The sequence below is a fragment of the Chinchilla lanigera genome, unplaced genomic scaffold (assembly GCF_000276665.1).
Source record: "Chinchilla lanigera isolate Chin_1 unplaced genomic scaffold, ChiLan1.0 scaffold00010, whole genome shotgun sequence".
Lineage (NCBI taxonomy): Eukaryota > Metazoa > Chordata > Mammalia > Rodentia > Chinchillidae > Chinchilla > Chinchilla lanigera.
This window is the reverse complement of record NW_004955411.1, coordinates 14,413,364-14,438,147: the sequence shown is the minus strand read 5'-3', so window position 1 is coordinate 14,438,147 and position 24,784 is coordinate 14,413,364. Positions and strand designations below refer to the sequence as shown.

The following is a 24,784-nucleotide window of genomic DNA, read 5'->3' as shown; positions in this document are numbered from 1 at the left end:
CTGGGAAGAGAGAGTTCGAGCAGTGTGAAGTTTAGACCTTCTGACTACCCCTCTCTCTTAACATTCTCAGCCCACACCTACATCGTCCTGTCCTGCTCTCACAGCCTATCCAGCCACTGCTTCCCTCTGTCTCTTTGCATCTCAAGACTAATTTTAAATGTCACTTAATTTACTTTATAGGTTCTATTTCACCTTGTTATACTATTTACAAAAAGGTACTGAAATGTTTTAGCAAAGCAATATTACCTGCTAGCCTTTTATCCCCAATAGAACAAGGTAGTGGGATATATATGTTACCCAATAAATGTATGATGAGCTCACGTGAGTTTAGTAGATAGCAGAAAAGAATATGGGCATTTCTACAAGAGTACCTAGTAGGAATGATAATGGAACCATGATCTGGAATTCATATATGGAACCTGATCCTTCCTAGGAAATCAGGGAACTGCAAATCTACCACCAAAGAGGGTAGCCATGGAAGCATAGTTAGTGAGAAGCTCAGAGTCACAGATTGAATACACAAACAAAACAAAGGCTAAACTTCATATGAGAACAGAACTCTAACTCACAGCCCCTACACCAAACAGTTCAGAAAGCCTAACTGCAACCTCTGAGCCAGGCATGGTGGTGCACACCTATAATCCCAGCACTCGGGAGGCTGAGGCAGGAGGACACCACAAGTTCAAGGCCAGCCGGGGCTACATAAGGGAGTTCAGGGCCAGCGTTCACTACATAGTGAGACACTGTCTCAAAAAACAAAACAAACAAGAAAATTGCGACCTTTATAGCTATAGCAATCAGGCCCAAATGGCCATGATGTAGCCACCACCCACTTCTAGCTCCACCTCCCCAGCTCAGGACCAAGCGGAGAAAGCCAGACATGCTCACCAAACCAATCACATAGACTACCCTGTTTGTGTTGGCTGGCCTCCAGCTTCCCATGTCCCCACCCTCTAATCACAGCATCTGAAGCTTTCCCCCTTTTCTCACTGTAAAGCTTTCCCACCTCCCTGCCTGTTTTTCTAGTCTGCCAAACACAAGTCACAATGGCTGACTCCCTTGCTACTGTAAGCTCTGAATAAATAGCCTTTGCATTCTCATTTGGGTGGCCTTCATTTACTTCCACACCTAAAGAGATAGATAAAATATACCAGAAAAAGGTTACAGACAAATTTTTAATCTTATTCATACTATAAATGTTGTTTACAATGATAAGATACTACAAAAAGGGGCAAGTTGGGGAAATTCCTTTGAGTTGGAAAGGGATGAGTTTCAGACACAGGCTTTAAGGTGAGGCACCTATACTGTGAAGGTGACTGAGAATCAAAAGGGTGCATGAGCCCTTTTGCGACCTTTTGCGACCCTATACTGATGAAGGTGACTGAGAATCAAAATGGTGCATGAGCCCCGTGTCTGGACAAAACAGGCTGACAATAAGCCCAGACACTCAGATTTAACACAACAAAAGCCCCCCAAGAGGAGTAGGCTTTACATGATTAGAAGTTACGAAGTTCATTAAAATATAGGTCTGAGTTTTCAAACTCTTAAATATGTACACATATTCATTGTTCTATCCACTGGCTGATACCCCTTGATAGTAATTTCATGCTTCTGTATTTCTACATCTGCTTAAAATTGGAACGCAATCTTATAAAGTAAATTATGCGAATTGCTTTTATATTAACAAAGCAGACTGTGTAGATCACATTATTTTATATAAGTAATTTAACTTACAAAATCTATGAAGAGCAGCATACTAAACTTCCCCAGCCTGTGAGTCATTTGAGAAAAGATAGTTACAAACCAGTTTTATAGCTTTTCTTCTGAGCTCCCATTCATTCCACTCATACGCTCGCACAATGGTTGGTTGCAGTATGTGTGTGTCTGTCTGGGTGCTGTTTTCACACTTGGTAATTGGTTTTATGTAATGTTTATCGACATCTCTCATCTAAAGAAATGGAATTTTGTACTTAGTACTTGCAAAACATGAACATTATTTGTAGAGAAATATTTAGTTAAAACTGCCAACAAATTAGAAAAACAAGAACTTTGGAACATGGAATATACTTGTAAATATCAACAGAGAGAATAAACTCATATTAATTGAGCTGAACGGAATTATTTTTCTGAGCGCTGTAGCTTCGTGCATGATTTTGTGAAGTTAATGTAAGAAGTATATTTTGAAGGGGAAAACATCCCCCGTGCCCATGTTCAATGTCCTTCTTTGTGTTCCACAGTTGGTAGCATAAGTAAATAACTTGTTACAAAGGGGTAGAATTTTAAAATAACTGTTATAGCTGGGCATGGTGGCACATGCCTATTAACCCCAGCACTCGAGCAGCTGAGGCAGGAAGATCTCTGTAAGTTTGAAGCGAGCCTGGGCTACCCTGTTGCAAAAACACATGATTATATATTAGGTGTAAATCACATTGGTTTAAACTATCAAAACCTCTTTAGGAGATACCTGTGCATCCGTAGCACATTTAGCAAAGTTTTGACATTTATTTCTCCTGGAAACCCAAAATTAAACATCCAGTAATTCCAGTCTAACCAAGATATAGTTGTTCTGCATATGGTTTTGTTGGAGGGAGTGGGAGAAGTTTGAGGAACTGGGGTCATAGTAAAGAAGAGAAAGAAGGCATTAACTTCTTTACCCAAATCCGGTACCAGGTAATTATGATGTGCCTACCATTTAATATTAAGATATAGCTTCTGCCTTTAAAATTATGATTCGATCATAATTGTTGATAGATAAAAACAAACTAAAAGATAATTAACTGTACTGTGCAATACAAGTAAATAAGTAAATAATGAGACAATAATCCCCCCATGCAATATAGAGGGAAAAAACTAACTTTCATAGGTATTGTGTATATACCACACCTATTCTGTTATCAGTTCTAGGCTTTCTCTGGTCTTTGAGTTATTTTACAGCCCTATAAATTTTAAATGACTAATAACAAGATCAAATAATTTTTGTCTATAGATACATAATGTTTGTCCTATCTTTAGAGATTCAACTGACTTCCCTTTAAATCAGTATTGCCTTTATTTATACATTATTTGAATACATCCAATCTATAACTGTGTCTGTTAAGAGAGTCTCTGCTTTTTGTTTTGTTTTATTTTGTTTTATTTTTTGTTTGTTTGATTGGTTTTTTGAGACAGGGTCTCACTATGTAGTTCAGGCTGACTTGAACTCACTATGTAGCCTAGACTGGCATCAAACATGTGATGATCCTCCTGCCTCAGCCTTCCAGGTGCTGGGATTATAGGCATGAGTCACCTCACCTGGCTCAGGATTCTCTTTTAAACTGACTATAACATCTACCAGATTTCCTCATTGATTAGTGAATAGATTATACTATTTCATATATTTGCATTTTAAATCTCCATGAGAATCATGATTTTACCCATTTTTTAAAACATAGGCTGTAACAAGTTAAAGACCAAGGTATAGAAAAGTTCTGAGACCAGTATATAACTCATTGTTTTTCTGATACTGAGAAGTCATGGAAAGAATGGGAAAAAAAATTATATATCTATATATATATATATCTTAAATGCCAGGCCAAGAAGTTTGGATTCCATCTTATAGCTAAAACTCTAAATTCATGGTAAAATGGTAAATAGGATTGTTGCAATTTGAAAAAAATTTGATTATTAAAATTTTCGCTATTCTGAATCTTTTTAATTTTTACAAATAATTGGCTTCTTCTTATTTAGACTTTTGTATAATACAGTCTGAGGGCAAAATCATATATATTAAACTTAAGATAGCAACATTTATAATAGTCATTAAAAATAATTATGATTGTGGGGGACTTCACTACTTGAATTAATTTGAGAACCACTGGCTTTAGAAAAATAATTGGGTAAGGGGCTGGGGATTTAGCTCAGCGGCAAAGCGCCTGCCTGGCAAGCTCAAGGTCGTGAGTTCAGTTCCTGGTACTGGAAAAAAACAAAAAAAACAAAACAAAACAAAAAACTGGGTAGTAATTTGAGGAGTGACTATACCAGTTAACTAATAGTTTGGGACTTTTTGTGCTAAGTGCTTATATGATATCTCCAAAATAATATATGTATATTAATATATTATAATTCACATACTTATATATGTAAATTATATAATAAATTTATTAACATATTTTACTCAAAAGAAATATATGTGCACTTTTTTTTTTTTTTTGTGGTACCGGAGATCGAACTCACAACCTTGTGCTTGCCAGGCAGGCACTTATGCCACTGATCTATATCCCCAGCCTATATGTGCACATTTATAAGAAAAGTGTATTTAGAAAGTTAAATGAAAGCTCAAATTAAAAAGATCCTTCCATAATACAGCAAAACTGGATACACAATACTAAATTGTTTTGCAATAAAAAACAGGAGTTCTCTTTCAGAAGTAAGATAATAACCATAGATAAGCTATAAGCTAAAGAAAAATTCCAAAGAGAACTAGAAAAAAAAGTATGTGATATATAACTGATATAGTTTAGTGAAAAAGAATTTTATTTCATTACATTAAAAAAAGGCTACAAATGAATGAGCTAACCATCTATCTTAAGGAGAAAACAAATAGAATAAAATAAAAGAACTAGATAAAGTGAAATAATTAAGACCAGAGCAGGAAATATGAAATGAAAATGAATATAAAATAGGATCAATAAAGCCAAAAGTTCATTCTTTAAAAAGACTAAGAAAATAGTCCTCTGGGAAAGTTAATCAACATCAAAATAAATGATAAGCAAAATAATATAATATGACATAAAATTTTTAAAAATATTCTGGCAAGATTAATCAAAACAAACAGAAAGCTGAAATAAACAATACTTGGAATTTAAAAAGAGGAATCAGAAAGCTGGGCATGGTAGTGCACGCCTGTAAGTGCTGGGGAGGCTAAGGTAGGAAGATCACTGGCAGTTCAAGGCCAGCTTGGACTACAAAGTTAGTTCAAGGCCAGCCTGAACTGCACAGCGAAACCCTGTCTCAAAAAGACAAATAAATAAATAAATACAGGAATCAGAATGTAGAATTTAAACAAATAATAAGAAATATTGTGAAAGCACATGACACTAAAAAATTTAGATGATGTTAATAAATTCCTGCAAAAATAATACTCACTAAATTGAAACAAAAAGAAACATGTTCTATAATGTTCTAACTAAAAGTAGTTAAAATTAGTCATTGAGTGGTCATAATTTTTCCAAAGAAGCCCAGAGAAGTTTATATGCATATTTTACCCAGATCATTCCAATATTAAATTAATTCATTCAGAGTAAAAAGTAGCATTCATAATTATTTATAAGACATATATAACCTTGACATCAAAACAATGAAACTTAGTGAAAGAAAGTAAATTCATATGTCAGTGTCACTCAGGAATCTAGATATAAAATTCTTCATTATCCTTTTTTCTTCTGGTACAGGGGATCGAACCTAGGTCTTTGTTTATTTATTTAATTTATTTTTTATTGTTTGGTACTGGGAATCAAACTCATGACCTTGCCATTGCCAGGCAGGTGCTGTGCCACTGAGCTGTATCTCCAGTCCTGAAGGCCTTTGCACATGCTAGGCATGTGCTGTACCTCTGAGCTAAATTCCTAAGCTTAGATGTAATATTCTAAAGAAAAGTCAAAAAGCTGAGCCAACAATATATTTAAAAAAATGAAACAATCTAGGATCAAGTTGCACTGATCACAGTAACGCAAAGTTAGTTCAATGTTAGAAATAAATTAATACACAATATTTTACTACATTAGCAGATGAGATAATGAATACCAAACTATCATCTCGCAAGATGCAGAAATTATTTGATATATCAAGTGAGATCAAAATGCATGGTGAATTTTTATATAAGTATTATAATAAATGATATTAATCCCCCTCCCCAATATTTTCCCTTTCTTCAAACACTATGCATCACTCTTGCCACCTTCTGAAGCAGTTCTGGAAGTCTGCTTTTGTGAGTGTTTTTAGTTGCACTATTATGGCTACTTCAAAGTCCTGAATCCACTGGGAATGTTTGCTGTTTGTGATCATTCTGACTTTGGGGAAGAATTGGAAGTTGCATGGGGCGGCCCTGGTGGAACATTCGGACCCATGCCCCGGTAGAATCCTGGGACCCATGAGCTGGTCTCTGACCAATTCCACAAGTGTAGATTCTGTGCCTTGACTCAGCCACCATCAACTTAGAGCTGCTTCTGCATTGTTTCCCCTCTGGACTGGACAGCAGAAGTGCCAGCCAAGCGACAGACCAGATCTCAGACAGAATTCTGGAATAGGAAATTCTACATGGCTGACTAGAGAAGTCATATGACAGAAGCTGAGAAAAGACCTACTGAGAAGATATGATCTGGAAGATATAACATAGTGAAGTAGAGGAGAAGCAATGTTGGAGACACTCAGAACATCAGCAAGAAACAGAAAGTAGGAGAATAATAATAAAAAGAGAGACATAAAAGATGGACTAAGCAAACACAATGTGGTGACCATGTCTGATTTCTGCTTTGAAGATTCCAACGCAAAGAACATTACTCAGAGATAACCACAGAACATTTTACAAGGAAAAGGGAACTGTATGGGGACTGAGAGAATCCACTGGAACCTGCAAGAAAAATGTGGAATACTGCTCCCAGAGTGGCTTTCCACAGGAAACAGTTGGTGATATTAGAATTGTGACCCGGCTAATGCCACTGTTTCTCAAACTTTTAATGAAAATGAAAAGGAAGCAAGACTCCCATAGTCATTCCTGGAAGCAAACATTACCCTGATACAAAAACCAGAGAAGAATCCAATCAAAAAATCAGAACTACAGGCCCATCTCCCAAATGAACATAGTTGCAAAAATCCTCAACAAGATACTGGCAAACAGAATGGAGCAAATGATCAAAAAGATTATACGGCATGACCAAGTAGGACTCATCCCAGGGACGCAAAGATGACTCAACATACTCAAATTAAAAAATGAAATATACAATGTTAACAGAACCAAGGACAAAAACCACATAATCACCTCAAGATACACAGAAAAAGCATCTGATAAGATCCAACACATATTCATACCAAAAAAAAAAAAAACCTACTTAAAATTGGAATAAAAGGTCTTTATTAATCTGGGAAAAGCCATTTATAGCAAACCACCAGCCAACATCTTACTAATGGTCAAAAACTGAAAATTTTCCCTCTAAATTCAGGAACAAAACAAGGATGCCCACTACCAGCACTCCTGCTCAGTATAGTTCTTGAAACATTAGCCAGAGCAATTAGGCAAGAGAAAGAAATAAAATTAATATGAATAGGAAAGGTAGAAGTTATCCTTATTTGCAAATGACATGATACTCTAAATAGAAGCCCAAAAAAGCACCACCAAAACACTCTTAGAATTAATAACCAAATTCAGTAGCATAACAAGATACAAAGTCAACACTCAAAAATCCAAAGGATTCTTGTATATGAATAACAAACTCGCTGAGACAGAAATTAGGGAAACAACACCTTTCACCACACGATTAAGAAAAATGAAATACTTAGGAATCATTTTAACGAAGGAAGGAAATGAACTTTATGTGGAAAACTACAGTACTGTGAAAAAGGCAATGAAAGGGGATATGAAAAAATGGAAAGATATTCCCCTGTTCTTGGATTGGCAGAACCAATACAGTGAAAACAGCCGCATTTCTAAAACTGTTATACAGATTTAAAGCAATCTCAGTAAAGAAAAAATCAACAACATTCCTCACAGAATTAGAGAAAACAACCCTAAAATTCATATATGGAACCACAAGGGAACCAGAACAGCAAAAGTAATTCTGGGCAACAAGGGCAAGCCAGACAGCATCACAATCCCCAAGTTGAAGTTATAGAAACAGTGGTATAGGCAAAAAAACAAAACAAAATGAACAAAAAACAGACCTGATGATTAATGGAACTGAAGAGAAGATGCAGAAACAATTCCCCATACACTGTTACCTTATCTTTGACAAAGCAGACAAAAATCTCCACTACAAGAAAAATAGCCTTTGTATTAAATGGTGCTGGGAAAACTGACTTCCCACATGCTGAAGATTGAACCTAGACCCACATCTCTCACCATGCAGTAAACTAAAATTGGAATGGATCAAAGATCTAACTATAAAAACAGAAACACTTAATCTTCCTGAAGATAAATAAGTAAAACTCTTAAAGACTTAGATGTAAGTAAAGACTTTATGAACAAAATCCTGATTGCACAGGAAATGATACAAAGAATCAAGAAGTGGAAGCTCATCGAATTAAAAAGCTTTTTCACAGCAGAAGTAACCATCCACAGAGTGAAAAGACAACCCAGAGTGGGAAAAAATTTTTATCAGCTACTCCTCAGACCAAGTTCTAAAATCTAGAAGATATAAAGAACTAAAAAAAAAAAAATCAGAGCCCCCAAATTTAAAGAGCCAATCCAGCAAGTGCAAGGTGGTGAGTTTGATTCCCGGTACCAGAAAGAAAACAAAAACAAAAACAAACAACAACAATAACAACAAAAAACCAACCCAAAAATGAATATTTGCAATGAATAGACACTTCTCAGATGAAGATGTACAAACAGCAATTATATGAAAAAATGTTCAACATCCCTGGTCATTTCAGAAGTACAAATTAAAACACCAAGATTCTATCTCACTCCAGAAGAAAATAGCTATCATCAAGAAATCAACCAATAATAAATGCTGGTGAGGCTGTAAGGAAAAATGATCTCTTCTTCTCTGTTGATGCGAGTGTAGACTGGTGCAACCACTGTGGCAATCAGTGTAGAGATGCCTCATAAAACTAAAAGTAGAGTTTGCATTTGACCTGGCTATTCCCCTTCTAGGAGTCTTCTCCAAAGAATTAAAAGCATCATACCACAGTGATACATGCATGCTCATGTTTATAAAAGCACAATTTATAATAGCTAAATCTTTGAAACACTCCAGATATTCATCAGCAGATGAGTGGATAAAGAAAATGAGGTATTAACACACAATGGGGTGCTTCTCTGCTATAAAGAGGGATAAACCTGAGTCATTTGTAGGTAAACAGATGCACCTTGAGACCATAATTTTAAGTGAAATAAATCAAACACATAAATTTAAACATCACAGTGTTTCTACTGTGTGAAGAAATCCTAAAGAAGGAGCAAAATGGAAAAGAGACATTGGAAAAACATACGCAAATGGGAAGGGGAACAAAGGAGGTCAAAGGGAGAAGGGAAGGAAGGGCAAAGCAATTTTGTTGTTTTTTTGTTTTGTTTTTTGTGTTTTGTTTTTTCTCCGGTACCGGGAACCGAACTCACGACCTTGCACTTGCCAGGCAGGCGCTTTGCCACTGAGCTAAATCCCCAGCCCTTTTTTGTTGTTGTTGTTGTTGTTTTGTTTGTTTTGTTTTTTGTTTTTGGGCAAAGCGATTTTAAAAAATGGAAGGAAAAAATGGAATCAAAGCTTCTGTAAATAGAGGGATCATTAAAGGGAGGGGAATCAGAAAAAAAAAGGACAAATTAAGGTATATTATATACAGGAACAAATTCCCTGATGAATGTGAGTACTACAAACATGTAGTAACAAAAAAAGGTTTCCTTTGTTTTGCTAGGCATGGTGGTGCATACCTATAATCTCAGCACTTGGGAGGCTGAGACAGGAGGATTTCTGAGTTTGAGGCCAGCCTAGGCTAGAGTAAATACAAGACTAACTTGATCTACATAGTGAGACCTTGTCTCAGAAAAGAAATTTTTTTTAATGGTGATTCAAACCAAAACATGAGAGTTTGTGTTTTTGCTAGAGGCACTGTATAAACAGGTGTTTGCTTATGGTTAGGTTGAGATAGTGATACATTTCATATGCTCTTTGCCTTATATAAATGTGTTACAAATATAACATACAGACAGACATTTCTGCTACAAGTAATTTTTTTCTTTTTAGCTTTATAGTTTTATAGGATTAGAATTAATATGTGTTTTTAAAAGCTATTTTAACAACTCTTTTGTAAGTGTAGAATAAAAAATATCCCTAAAACCATGAAGCTGTGTTGATATAATTAATGAACTAATTATAGAGAAAAATACTAAGAAAATGGTGTTTATATGAATGGGCCAACTAAAAATAATACATATATAAATTTCACATTGTTTTATTTAATGCAATTCCATTTTAAATCCCAGGGAGACTTTTGGCAGAACTCTGAAAATTTACTAAGAAAGTTACATGGACACTTTGTAAAAATAAAGGCAAGGAAGAGGGGTTCTTTATGACATAAGTAGTTAAGTATGCAGGTGGCTCTCCTTGTTAGTACATAGTGCATCCACAGACCCAACCAAGTGTAGAGCAAAAATATTTGGGTAAAAAGCATATATCTGTGCTAAATATTCAAATGTTTTTGTCATCATTCCCTAGATAATACAAATATGAACTTTTTTTTTGGTACTGGGAATCAAACTCAGGACCTTGTACTTGCCAGGCAGGCACTTGTGCCGCTGAGCTATATCCCTCACCCACTGTTTTATATAAGGGACTTGAAAACCTGAAGGTTTGAGTATTGCAGGGTTCTGGAACCAGCCCTCACAGATACCAAGGGATAACTGTGTTAGAAAGCAAAAATAATTGAAACAGTGTATCTTTTAGTTACTTTTCCCACTGCTGAGATAAAATACTAATACCCACGTATTAGCAGAAGAAAGGTACATTTCAGCTCACAGTTTGTAGAGGGTTCAGTCCATAGTTGGCTGCTTCCAAGGCAGGGCAGCATGGCAGAGGGGTATCATAGAGGAGAAACAGTTCATGGCAGGGAGAATGAAGTGAGCAGTAAGTAGCAGTTGGCCTTGTCTCCCTTTATTGGTGTGACCTACACCCAAGTGGGGCTTCCATTAACCACACCCAGAATGATGCTAATTCTAATTAGTGGACCAATTTAGTACCACACACCAGTATTATATATCCTAGATACAGCCAGTTGCAAAAAAAACCCACCTCTGAGAATGTGAGGCTTAGAGGGGGACATCTAGATATAAACCATAACATTGTTGAGAATTCAGTTCATTGATTCTTTATGTTGTTTTCTAAGTCCCCATTTCATTGAATTCTGTTCTTAGTTCTTGTTTCTCTAAACTCTGAGGTGCATCATTAGGTTATTTATGTGGGCTCACTCTGTTTTAAAGAACACTGCCAAAATCCAGAAGATTATTAGTAAGTACCTCACAAACTTTTATGCCAATGAATTGGAGCATTCAGAAGACATGAAGACATTCATAGATATATATAAATAACAAAAACTCAAGCAAGAAGACTTAAAAACCCTAAATAACCCAATAATAGCCAAAAAATGGAAGCAGTAATAACCTTCTACCTAAGAAATGATTAGGAACTGGTGGATTCACTCCTGAATTCTATAAGAACTTCAGGGAATATCTAATGTCAATATTCCTCAAAATCTTTAATTAAACTGCCAAAGTCACTCCTGAAAGCTAGCATTACCCTGATTCCAAAACCAGACAAGGACCCATCCTAGAACGAGACCTATAGGCCAATCTCTAATGAACACGGATGCAAAAAGTCCTCAACAAGATACTGGCAAACATAATGCAATAAAGCATCAAAAAGATCATACATCATGACCAAGTAGGCTTTATCCTAGAGATATACGGATGGTTTGATGTATGCAAATCAAGAAATGTAATCCATCACATAAATAGAAGCAAGGATAAAAATCACATCAATAGATGCAGAACTTCACAAAATTCAACATCAATTCATGATAAAAATATTGAAGAAAACAGGGACAGAAGAACCTTATCTGTTTTATAAAAGCCATTTGTGACAAACTTACTGCCAATATCAGATTGAATAAGGGAAAACTGAAAGTTTTCCTCCTAAAATCAGGAACTAGGCAAGGATTTTCACTGCCTCACTCCTGTTCAGCATAATTTTGAAAATATTATCCACAGCAATCAGGCAAAAGAAAAAATAAAAGGGATGCATACAGGAAAGAAAGAAGTCAAAGTATCATTATTTGCAGATGACACAACCCTCTACCTACAAGACCCCAAAAAGTCCATGGAAAGGTTCCCAGAATTAATAACCAAATTTGGAAATACAGAAGGATACAGAATCAACACAAAAATCAGTAGCATTCCTATACACTAACAATGAACTCACTGAGAAAAAATTAGGAAAATAATACCACTCACAATAGCATCAAGAAATATTAAATTCTTAGGAATTAACCTAATCAAGGAAGTTAAAGACCTCTACAGTGAAAATTACAATGCTCTGATAAGGGAGACTAAAGAGGACATCAGAAAATGGAAAAATATCCCATGTTCCTGGATAGGCACAACCAATAAGTCAAGGTAGTTATACTTAGAAAATTGATACATAGATCTAACACAATCACCATCAATACCAAGAGCATTACTCACAGATCTATGGAAAACAATGCAAAAATTCATATGGAACTGGAAGAGACCCAGAATAACAAAAGCAATCTTGGGCAACAAAATCAAAGCAGAAAGCATCACAACCCCAGATTTAAAGTGATACTGCAAAGCTACAATGATAAAAACAGCATGGTACTGGCACAAAAAGACTTGTGGATCAATGGAACAGAACAGAGGAAGAAGAAACAACCTCAGACACATTCAAATACTGGATTTGCAACAAAGGGCCCAAAAACATACAGTGGAAGAATGACAGCCTCTTTAATAAAGAGTGCTGGAAAAATCAGATATCAACATGCAGAAGACAGTCCAGACACATACATCTCAACATGGACTAAATAAAAATCAAAGTGGATCAAAGATCTAAGTGTTTAAACAGAAACTCTTGAAGACATACTCTTGAAGACAACTCTTGAAGACATACGCATAAGTAAGGTCTTTCTGAACAGAATCCCAGTTGCACAAGAAATAGTACTGAGAATCAACATATAGTATCATATCAAATTAAAAAGCTTCTGCACAGCAAAGGAATCAACCAACAGAATGAAGAGACAATGTACAGGAGGGAGAAATTTTTCTGCAAGCTATTCTTTGGATAAAGGACTCAAATCTAGAATATATAGAGTACACATTAAAAATGAGATCCTCCAAAATAAAGGAATCAGTCAAAAATGGGCAACTGAAATGAATAGATGCTTCTCAGAAGATGTGTGGATGGCCAATAAATACATAAAAAAATGTTCAACACTGCTAGCCACTAAAAAAAATCCATCTTTACATTCCATCTTTCTCTGGAAAGAATGGCTGCCATTAGGAAATCAAATAATGACAAATGCTGGTGAGTTTGCAGGAGAAGGGAATCTTTCTTCACTGTTGGTGGAAATGTGAACTAGTGCAACCAGTATGGAAATCATTATGGAGATTCCTCAAAAAACTGAAAGTAGAAATTCCCTTTTCCCCTGGTAATCTAGGTATTTTCCCAAAAGAGTTAAAAACAGCATACTATTGTGATCCATGCACACCCATGTTTATAGCAACACAGTTTATAATAGTTAAATGTTGGAAACAGCCTATATACCCATCAGCAGATGAATGGATAAAGAAAATGTATTTACACACAATGGAGTACTACTCTGCGATAAAAGTGATAAACTTGAGGCATTCATAGGTAATGGATGCATCTTGTCACCACAGTATTAAGTGAAATATATCAGACATACAAGTTTAATTAAGAATTGTATGGCTTCTCTTAGAGGAGAAACCTAAATTATACATAAAGAGCAAAATAAAGGATAGACAATAGGAAGTAGGGAGATATTTTTCAAAGGCAAAGGGGAAAAAAAGATGGAGGGAAGGGAATAGAGGGAAGGGAAATGGGTCAAGAAAAGAAGTGAATGAACAAAATGGAGATAGAGCTCTTACAAACGGGAAGGGGAACCAGAGCTGAAAGCAGAGAGGGTTGGGAGGAGTAGGGGACAAAAAGGATTAAGAAGTGTGTACATGTACCAACTCCCTGTGACAAATGTAATGATTATGTACTGCAAACCTCTACTAATAAAAAATAAACATAAAGAGTGCATAGGCTCTCACAGCCATCCAAACTGAGCTCTCCAGGGTCTGACCACTGTATTTCCCATGCTGTCCCCAGATGACTCGGTTCCTAGTGTCTTTCTGATCTTCCTACTTTTGTGCTCAGGACACCCTCTGTGTTCACGTCACTAACATGTCAATTCTCTAATTACTGCTTGGTCCCTGCTGCCCAGATCAGTGGTATCAAAGCCCACCTGGTTCATAGTTAAAATGTTGATTTTAAAAAATGAGCAAACAATAAACATTTTCAACTATGTATTTCAGTATATTTTAAAAAAGGAACTCAATGAAAGGGGCGAACCTGAATGTTCAATGAAAAAGTGAACAATGGCAATGACAGGCAAAGAGCAAGAAACAAGGTTGTACAGCAATAGGATGAGGTCCACGCAAGTACAGATTTTTAAATTTTGTTTACTGCCAATTTCCATATGCCAGGAATAATTCCTGGCACATGGTAATTGTCTTATCAAATGTCTGATGAATCAATTAAGCAAAAAGCACAGATATGCCAGAAACACAGCTTCAAATACATTTTGTGGTATTTTAGCTTGCTATGATTTAAACCTAGGAAATTGCTTTGCAACTATGAGTATTAAGTTAAGTTATCATCTGTGTTATCTGGGCTGAGCACCTCTAATTTTAGATACTAAAATACCGTAATTTTAATTATTCAAGTACAGATTTCTCTTTTGGGCCTTTCTCTTTCTCTTTCAGACTTTCTCAGATTTTCTCCAATCTTATTCATTTATCAGTTTGATTCCATACTGTGTTATTATTCTTTGTGGATTCCATTAGTTTCCATCTTCAGATGTGAATTCTTTTCAGATAACTTGTGAAAACCTTCATCTGGTCTCATCTCCACCAGGGTTTGGGAATTACTCTTAGAAATGTATAACTTTTAAAATACAATATATTTTAAATGTCATCAATTCTTCATATTGCCCTGCTTACCTGAGAATAGGGAATCAGTGTTTCAAACTGTTGATGAAGCTCCAGAAGCTGAATTAACTCTGCATGTTTTTTGGCCATTTCTTTAATTAAATCGATATACTTTTCAGGATTTTCTGCAAATAAATACGCAGCATCTCTGGTATTGAAATTGTAATACTTTTCTTTATATTTCAAAATGCCAATTGATGGATTTCCTGAAAATCAAGGAAAGAACTGAATTAGGCATAAAATATTGACTATGTTTACAATATATCCATAAAACCATTCCCTGTATACTGCATTTTTAACTCATCCATTATGTTTTTATAAATTATGTGTTTTATTAAATGATATTTTATGTGAAACTATTGTTAATTTTTTTTTGGTACCAGGAATTGAACTCAGGACCTTGGGCTTGCCAGGTAGGTGCTATGTCCTCAGCTATACCCTGACCTTAAGTTTCTTTATTTTAAAGTGTGGTTTTAAAATATATTTCATATAAAATATTTCCCACTATCTAGATGAAAGATATTCTAAAACCCTCTATGAAATATCACGTAGACATCTGGCAGACTTTTAAAAATCTACTTAAGCTAAAATAACTATTAAAGCATTGTTTTTACCAAGCACTGCAACAAAGCCAAAATGGTCCATAAAGGATTGCTTTTAAAATAACTCTGTGAGAATTATCAACTATCAGACATCTTTTGTAAAAGCAAATTTATATGTTATAAAATATTTCCCACTATAAAAAGATTTGATATTGACTATAGATTATAAAATCTCCACAGTCTATAGAAATTATGTGGCATCAGTAATACTATGTTATTCATTTATTATTTCATTTGCTCAACAAATATTTATTGAAGGAGTTATTGGCATCAAGTAGATTGTCTTAGTTACCTTTCTCTCGTTGCTGAGACAAAATACCTGACACCCAAAATTAAGGAAGGAAAGGTTTATTTAGCTCACAGTCTATCGAGGTTTCAGTCTATGCTAGGCTGGCTCCAAGGCATATGGCAGAGGGCAACAGTTCATGGTGGCAGAAAACAGCAAAGCAAAAGCTGCAAGAGCAAAGGGGAGGAGCAGTGGCAAGCAGCCTCTTTCCCTCCCTTACACTGTATGCAAACTACTCACCCCAGGATGGGTGTAGTACTCACATTCGCAATTCCAACACTGGACCATGAGTCAGTCATAAACTCTAGAAGCCCTGCCCCATGACTGCATGAGGCTTTGCGGGGGCCATCCAAACACAAACCATAACATAGATATAAGAAAACAAAGTCCCTGTTCTTCACAAATCACAAATGTATCAGAGGCCAAAGAGTAACCAGTGCTATAGGTGGAAGGGAGAGAGGGTAGGAAGGAGAGAAAAGCAAGCGAAACACACAGTGAAAGCGAAGAGGTAAGAGTGATGTAAATAGAATGAGGAAATTGCATGTCCAGAGGCTCAGAAGTGAAAGTAGGCTCAGAATGTTCCAGAACAGCATGGCCAGTGCTGCCGGAGCAGTACGAACCAGGAGCAGAGTGGTGGTCAGGAAGTCAGTGAGGCCATCTGAAAAGGAGGCTGAGTGCAAGCCACAGAGTCACTGTGGGGTTTGGGCCCTGTGTTGTATGTCCCTAAATGGAAAGAGGGGTGATGAAGGTTTCTGCTGCCCAGAAACAATGTAGTAAGTAGAAATAATGCAGAGAACAGAATTAAGGTGGTCAGGCCTAGCTTATTCAGGGAGTAGCCTAAAACCCATAGTCCACTGAGTTCCTCTACTTTCCTGTTTCTCCCTTTTTCTGAGAACCATAGGTGGTAGAAACTGCAAGGGAACATACAGACCTCCTGCCTGGTCCTTGTAATTTTTCTGAGGGTAAACTGAGTTTCACAGAGGGCAGGAGATGCGCTGAAGGTCACCTTGTTCATCAATGGTACAAACCGTGATTAGAAACCAGGCTTTCCTGAATCCAAGCTCATGCCCTCTTCAACTGCATCCTGCTACCTCTGTCATCACCCCACATGCAAGTCTTTCTGTGTTTTGTGTCAAAAGAAAAGAAAGAAAAGCAGGGAGAGGGGAAGGAAGGAAAGCAAAGAAATGGCAAGCACTCCATTGCTTCTTACTTTTGCATGGACTCTCAATTATTTTCTCCCCAGGGTCAGTGACTATTATGATTTTGATCAAAAATGACTTCCTATGGGCTCATATATCAGAGTTGGGGCTTTTGGGAGGTGACTGAATGTAGGAGGCTGAATGGGTTGTCGGGAGGTCGGGCCTAGGGAGCATGCAGCATAACCTGACTCTGCTTCCTGACTGCCATGAGGTGAGCAGACTTCCTCTGCCATGCCTTTCTGCCATGATGTTTCTCCCAGGGAGCCAGCCAACCATGGACTCTAGCCTCTAAAACCGTGAGCCAAAGAAAACCTTTTCCCTTTTAAACTGTTTGTATCAGATATTTTGTTACAATAACAGAAAGATAACTAACACATACGAGCCTCAGAATTCTATTATCTCAGTTCCCCATTGTAAATCTTTTGTCACTCTCACTATAAAAATGGTAATACTATAAAAAATGAGCCAACTTGTGTGCCTTTATAGCCGGTATGTATACAATTCCAATAATTCTTTTTAATGAAAAAAGCAACTGCCAACTATGAAACATCACTAATAAAGACAAGAAATAAGAAAATGAAGGAGGGAGTTAATGGTATAAACAAGAGACAATTTTTTCAAATTGTTTTCATTCTAGCCCTAGCATGCTTCTTATTATTTCCAATTTACATGACATTTCCTGGATAATAATTTATTTCACTTGAGTATCTGATTTACTCTTTGTTTTAGTGACACTCCAATAATCTATACATCATAGAGAAAGTTTATTGGATAGACAATATTTATTGGCCATTTCCTTAGAAGAAGCTAACTTAGAAATCTAGATCTATGCATTTATAAAATGACAGTTTTTCTTATTTTAAAGAGAAAAAAACTAACGAAACAATAATGAAGAAAAAATGAAAACAACAAAAATGATACATGACTTCAAAACAAACTGATAGGAATATACTGTTATCGTCAATGAAATTGCTCAGCCCACCAGATGTAAGATTGATCGGACAATCAAAGACAATAACAAGTAATAAAAAAAAAGCACTGGAAATGATACAGAGCTTCACCATACAAGATGGTAGCAATTCAATAATGGTTCTTATATTGCATATTTTTGTCTTCAAATCAGTCATTCTAATTACCAGATACAAGCATGCAAAATTGGTCAAGAAAAAAAATTTTAAGCATTAACTGTTCCTTCCAATAACCACAGATGTCAGCAATACACTTATCCCGACTATCCTTGTATACACATATATATTGACAAAAAGTATTTTTAAGGAAACATATTGGTCAAGTAATTACTGCTTTATTTAGTAATTGCATTGGAACATGATATATTTTTATCAATACTATAACAGTCTGGAATACTTTATTAGGCATTGAACCATCCCCTTTCTGTAATACTATGGCATACACATATATATTGTAATATAGATGAACATATCTAATCTGAAAATTCAAAATCTGAAATGTGAAATGTTCCAAAATCTGAAACTTTTTGAGCCTGATATGTTACCACAAGTGGGAACTTCCGCACCTAACTTCATGTGACAGTTCACACAAGTCAAAACACAGGCATACTAAAAATATTGTATAAAATTACCCCCAGCTATATGTATGATGTTCAGGAAACATGAATTAATTCTGCACTTAGATTTGGTCTCATTCCCAAGATATCTCATTATGTATATGAAAATATCCCAAAATTTAGAAAAATTTAAAATCTGAAACACTTCTGGTCCCAAGCATTTTAGATTCAGGATGCTGACACTGTATGAATATTTCATTACTTATTGTTTACCATCTATTCTTCATGTCAATCTACAGGTTATACTGTGAGCACCTCCAGGACAAAGATAGGGCCTGGACCTCCTCTGAAGTTCCTTTCCTGGTTCACGACCTGATTCCATAAAGTTTTAAAAAGTGAGCAAGTGAGTGAAAGTGACACTCCATACAGAGGAAAAAATTGGGAAAACGGGAACAATAATGTTTCAGACAATATACCTGGAAGGAGAAGACCATCAGTTGTAGCCAATGTATAACCACAAAATCCCCGATACTGAATTAACAGTTTATCAAAATTTGCTGTTGTTTCTGGGAAAAACCACTCAAGTTTTTTGAAATCCGACAAACAGACTCTGTGGTCTAAAATGAAAGAGAATGGAAAAACTTTCATTCACTGAGGTTAATTTTCCTAAGTAAATCAGCACTAGCTCATTCACTTTTTATTGCTGTGTACTTTTTGTGACAAAGACTTGATACGAAACCAGAACAATGAGAAGAGCTGTTCATGCGAAGAAGTACAAATAACCTTGTGACTGTCCCAGGTAAACATGATTCGCTGGAGCAAACGTGGAGGTAGATCATTGCTCCACGATAAAGAGAGGCCATTTCAGAATATGTTTTTCTACTGCAGAGGAAATAACCAAGGGGATGAGTAGAAGAACACTGGCTGCTGTGTGATCATAGATTTCTTTCAAAAATAATGGAGCTCTTAATAATATTCTAGATGATAAAACACTCTGAAGTGGATATACTAAGATATTGTGTTTCAAAACAGTAGAAAATGTTCTAAGCAGGAAGAGTCAAGCGAACTCTCTTACTAATTTGATATTAAAAACAGAGTATACAATTTCTCTTCCTAATATTTTGAAATACTTCCTCAGGTCAATTGGTTTACTTCCAAAGGTAAGCAAATTGAATGAATTTGTATCCAAATGACACATTTATAAAACATTGTTCCCTGAGATTTTCAGCTTTTGCAGTCTTTCTCACACATCTGTACTTGGCTCTAAATCCAAACAGATTCAGAATCCAAACAGACACTCCAAATGATTTTGTGACTACAATTAACAATAAGTGCATAAGTTGGAGGAAAAAAATGTGTTTTTTCTTTCTGATATGCCCAAGGCATCCAGCAATGATCAGATGTGGCAGGTTAAATTAAATTCTTTCAGAAGAATACTGGCCGTCCCAATTCACAGGAGAATAATTTAATACATGGTGTTCTAGTAAATAAGAAGTTGACGTATGGTGGAAAATGACACATCTAAATCCAAGAAATTGCAAGTAAACTATCTTGCCAATATAGTTTGGGTTAATAACTACTGTTGAACTTAATTTAATTTTTCAATTTCATTTCATATTTCTTGTATGTGCTATTTTAATAAACTGAAATGAGTAGTAAAAACTTCAGCTTCTAAAAGAATGCTTTTGAGTCTCTGATCTAGCTTTCAATTTTTATAATTTCTAATAATTTACAAAAGAGAATCATTGTTACAGTTTTATCAAATACTATTTGAAAACAAATTAATGAATCATGTACTTTTATTTTCTGAAAAAAAAAAATCCCTTACTTTTAGGTAATAATTCAAACTCCATAATCTGATTTGGAATTTCTTATAAATTTTAAATTGTCTTTAAGATGGAAGAGACCAAAAAATAAAAAGTTTTCTGATATAGATAGCACTTCTTAAGAAAAAGTAATACATTTCTTGATGGGCATAAAACAGCTCAATAAAATTGACAGTGATTAAACTAATTGGTTTATAAATTCTCAGTTTGAAATTGAGGTAGACATTTAACACATAACATTGTAAAGAAAGTGAGCTCTATTTTCAACAGATGTGGCAAGAATTAATCTCCGTTTCTACTACATATCAATAATCAAACCACTAATCCTGCAATAGAAGCACATACACACGGAAAATCATTGTGAACCAAAACATGGAGAATAATATTAGGAATGGCTATTGCTACATAGTAAGATACTTAGCTTACACATTTTTTGTTTTCCAAATTTTCTGTAGTGAACACTGATACTTTATAGTTGAGAAAGATGTTTAATACTTTATCAGAAAGGTATAACATGAAAAATGTTAAACAAAAGTGATTTTTCTAGAGGTAATTTTTAAAAAGAGGAAACAATGAATGATTTCCATTACCCATGTGCTCTTTTATTCTACTCGCGTCTGTTTTCACAGTCACATCATGGAGAAGAGCTTGCATTACTTTCTCAGGAAAGAGAACATCATGAGCACCCAGGAATGGCTCCAGATGAGTGGTCAAATTACTGAGGATGCTAATCGAAACAGTTTCATCCTGAAAGCTGGTCCACAGATTGGCCAGTGCCATGAAGATGGGCTGGAGGAGAAATAAAAATGTTCAAAATACAACTGTGTGATCAAATTATAAACCATTGTACTCTTCAAAATAAATACAATTGTAGCCAGGCGTGGTGGTGCATGCCTGTAATTCCAGCACTTGGGAGGCTGAGGCAGGAGGATTATCATGAGTTCAAGGCTAGCCTGGGCTATACAGCGAGACTGTGTCTCAAAAAACCAAAACTAAATATATACATACATGTATAAAAACAACTGACAAATACAATTGTCATTTGTAAAGAAATTAATTCCTCCTTACGTCAAAAGTCTTGTGAAATTAGATAATAAATTCTTTATAGAAATTTGACTCATAAATTATACGAGAAAAAAATTTATATTTTATTTCAAAGATTTTTATTTTACTCAAATCATAATTTTTCCAAAACAGCCAAATGCATTTGATTACCTAAGAAAGACTGATAAACATTTCGCCTGAAAAGACCAAGTACAAAAACAAAGCTAAATATGAATAATTGTAGTAGATTTATCTGCACCAGTAATGTTTCAGGAGAACCTAGGAAGCATAGAGACACATTTTAAGGCATGTCTTATGATTGCAAGTTAAAGATTTTACATGTTTTTTATTCACAATAAAGGTCACTAACTTACAGAGCAAAGGAAAAATCAACTGTTTCTTAGTTTTTAAAGCCAAATACTGAGAATGAAATCATCAGTGTCTCAAACGCTCTGTATAATTCTCCTTGGACGTTTTATATCTCCTTGCTCAGGTAAGAGTGGCCAAGTTTGCCACAGAATGGTGCAGACAACCAAAAAGTCAGTGGAAGTCCATGCATGGTAAACAAAACAAATATTTTATTATTTGTGCTTTGAGAAAGGTCACAAGTTACATCACCTCTGTGCTAGAGGAAATTTCTTTTTCATCAGATTTTATTGGTACATTTTAGATATACATAATAATCACATTCCACATAGAGAATTTGTACCTGTACATGATATAACTTATATTTTTCCCGTTCCGCTACCCTCCCTTCACCCCCTCCTCCCCTCCTCATTTATGAGAGGGCATTTCTGACCAGCAACTATGAATGCATTTTCAGCCCTGTGCTATGGATTATTCCTTTTACCACAGCTAATGAAGACATTATGGTTCTCATAGTCCAGGCCTGTATTTCCTTTAGTTTCAACTGCTAATGAAGGAGAATGCTTTCGTTCAACATAAAGCAGATTATTACTACAAAATAACCGCAAAGGACAAGAGCAACTTATACAAAAGTAATGTTATATATTTAGTAATTGAATATAGTTAGAGGGACTTCTAATCCACTTTTTCTTGTTTGTTTGTTTTTTTCCAGTATCGGGAATCGAACTCACAACCTTGCACTTGCCAGGCAGGCGCTGTGCCGCTGAGCTAAATCCCCAGCCCCTCTAATCCACTTTCATAGGACTCCCAAGGAAATTCGCCTCAAGTAGGTCAAAGGTGATGACAAATACTTACAAACACTTGTGATGTCGGGACAGCTGTCTTAGACTTTATAGTCATTTTTAATTGTTCCAGCTCGGCTGCTAACTGCTTCGTCATCATTTCCACTTCTTGAGCACAGGTAATCACATCTGACTGTGAAGAAAGCATAATTTGTGTTAATTTTTAAAATAATTTTATTATAAAAGTTAGGTGTGCTGTAAGCCCTGCTGCTCCCCACCTTCCTCTGAGATAAGCTCAGGGACAGGACACTCTCTGTCTTTCCTGGCATTTGCAATGCCTAGCACTGTACTAGCATGTGGACGGTGCTCCAGAAATATTTGTGGGATTTATAACTCCTCTGCAATATAATGGACACAACTGTTCTCAAATGGATATAGGAATTCTTTTAAATCTAATTGCATTCCTGAGAAATGAACCCCCAGGCATTCTCACTTTGTATAATTGTGTGGCTCTTATTTTCCCGCTCCTCAATGATAAAATTAATGAAGTATTCCTCTGAAAACTATTTTGGGTCCTTCTGGAAACAATTTTGTGTCCCTCTGAAAACTATTTGATATCAAGGTTTAATAAATTATAGAAAAATGTTAAAAATCACAGCATTAAAGGTAAAACCAGTACGGCAGTGCATGCCAAAAACCTCAGCACTCTGGGAGGCTGAGGCTGGAGGACTGTAAATTTAAGCCAGCTGGGGCAATGTAAAATTACTGCCTTGGGGGAAAAGAAAGGGGCTGATGTAGTTCAGTGTAAAGAAAGGGGAGGGAGTGAAAAAGAGAGGAGGAAGAAATGAAGGAAGGAGGGAGGAAAGGAAGTTGAGAGGAAAGGCAAAGAGAAAGACAGAAAGAAAGAAGGAAAGAGAAAGAGAAAAGCAATATATTTCTGATACAATGATCAGAAAATAAGTTGCTAAATTTGACATAATTATGAATATTTGTAACTGTATTCTAAGCACCTTAGAAAATATTTCTAAGCACAGGTTTTAAAAAAACAGACTAGAATTGCCTAAGTATATCAGCTAAGAAGGGGTAGAATCTCAGTTCTGTGCCCAAACCATGTGAACGCAGAGCTCTGCATTACCCCAGCATGGTGCACTGCCTAAAGGGGGAGCAGAAAGCACAGTGGTGTGGCTTTAGCAGGACAGTGTAAAACATCACATTTATCTGAAGAGAAAAAAGCGCATTTGAATTCTCGGATGTCTGTTTAACTTAATTATATTCTTTACTAGATAATGTAGTTGTACAGGTGTGTCAGCGGGGGGAGGTACTCTGGATGAACCTAGGGCTTCAAGCATGCTAAACAAGTGCTACATCTTCACCCCTTTTCAGTTTTTACTATCTTTTATACTTTGGGTCTTGCTAAGTTGCCCAGGCTGGTCTTGAACTTGCAATGTTCTGCCTCAGCCTCCCAAGCACCACCTAGGATTAGAGGTGTGCACCACCACATCTGACTAGTAGGTGATTTTGAAATGACAAAAATGAATGAATTATGAATTATTCCAAAGGTAATGATTTTGTGAGAAATGTGAAACATGAGTGTAATTCACCTCACAAAAAACTCTGTTCATAAATAAAACATGCACCTTGCTTGAATTTTACTAATCCTGCTACTTAGGCATTTTCTTCTCTTGCATCATTCTTTCACACAATAATGTCTATCCTGTCTAATAGGTCTCTCTCCTTTAAAGTTAATTTCATTGGCATATTCTAGTTATACATAATGATCACATTCATCATATGGAATCTGTTCCTGTATATATCTTGATTCTTCTTTTTTTCCTCTTCCCCTCCCCTCCCTTCACACCCTTTTCCCTTCCTTATTTACAAAAGCTTTGTTTCCGTTTGTCTATTTTTTTCTTTTCCCTTCCTTCATTCCCTGTCTCCCTCCCTAGTTCCCTTTCCCATTTGAACATTTTCTTCCTATTTCATGATCTCTTCTACAAGATCTCTTCTCTGCCTCACAGAGCTTTCTGGAACCACACCTGTTAGTTTTGTTTTAGGACTGAAAATTTTAAATGCAGTCTTTCAAGACATTCCAGATTTGTGCAATGTAACAAAAATAGAAATAAATCACCCTAGGTTCTACAAAGAAGTGACATTTGACATGTAATACTTTTTAAAGCTATAGT

General features: G+C 35.8%; 1 protein-coding gene across 15 annotated transcripts in view; it reads right to left on the bottom strand.

Annotated features, from left to right (window-relative positions):
- The window catches only part of LOC102026408 (small integral membrane protein 8), a 119,341-nt gene that overhangs the window by 1,747 nt on the left and 92,810 nt on the right, over window positions 1–24,784 (bottom strand). For 14 of the 15 annotated variants that reach the window (XM_013510852.1, XM_013510847.1, XM_013510856.1 and 11 more), the window contains 5 exons: window positions 22,675–22,794; window positions 21,000–21,198; window positions 19,060–19,200; window positions 14,984–15,177; window positions 1,805–1,948 (listed from right to left, as the gene is read on the bottom strand). In XM_013510852.1, the coding sequence (XP_013366306.1) occupies window positions 1,805–1,948; window positions 14,984–15,177; window positions 19,060–19,200; window positions 21,000–21,198; window positions 22,675–22,794 (798 nt within the window). The remainder of the gene's footprint in view (window positions 1–1,804; window positions 1,949–14,983; window positions 15,178–19,059; window positions 19,201–20,999; window positions 21,199–22,674; window positions 22,795–24,784) is intronic. The other variant, XM_013510846.1, reaches the window with a different exon arrangement.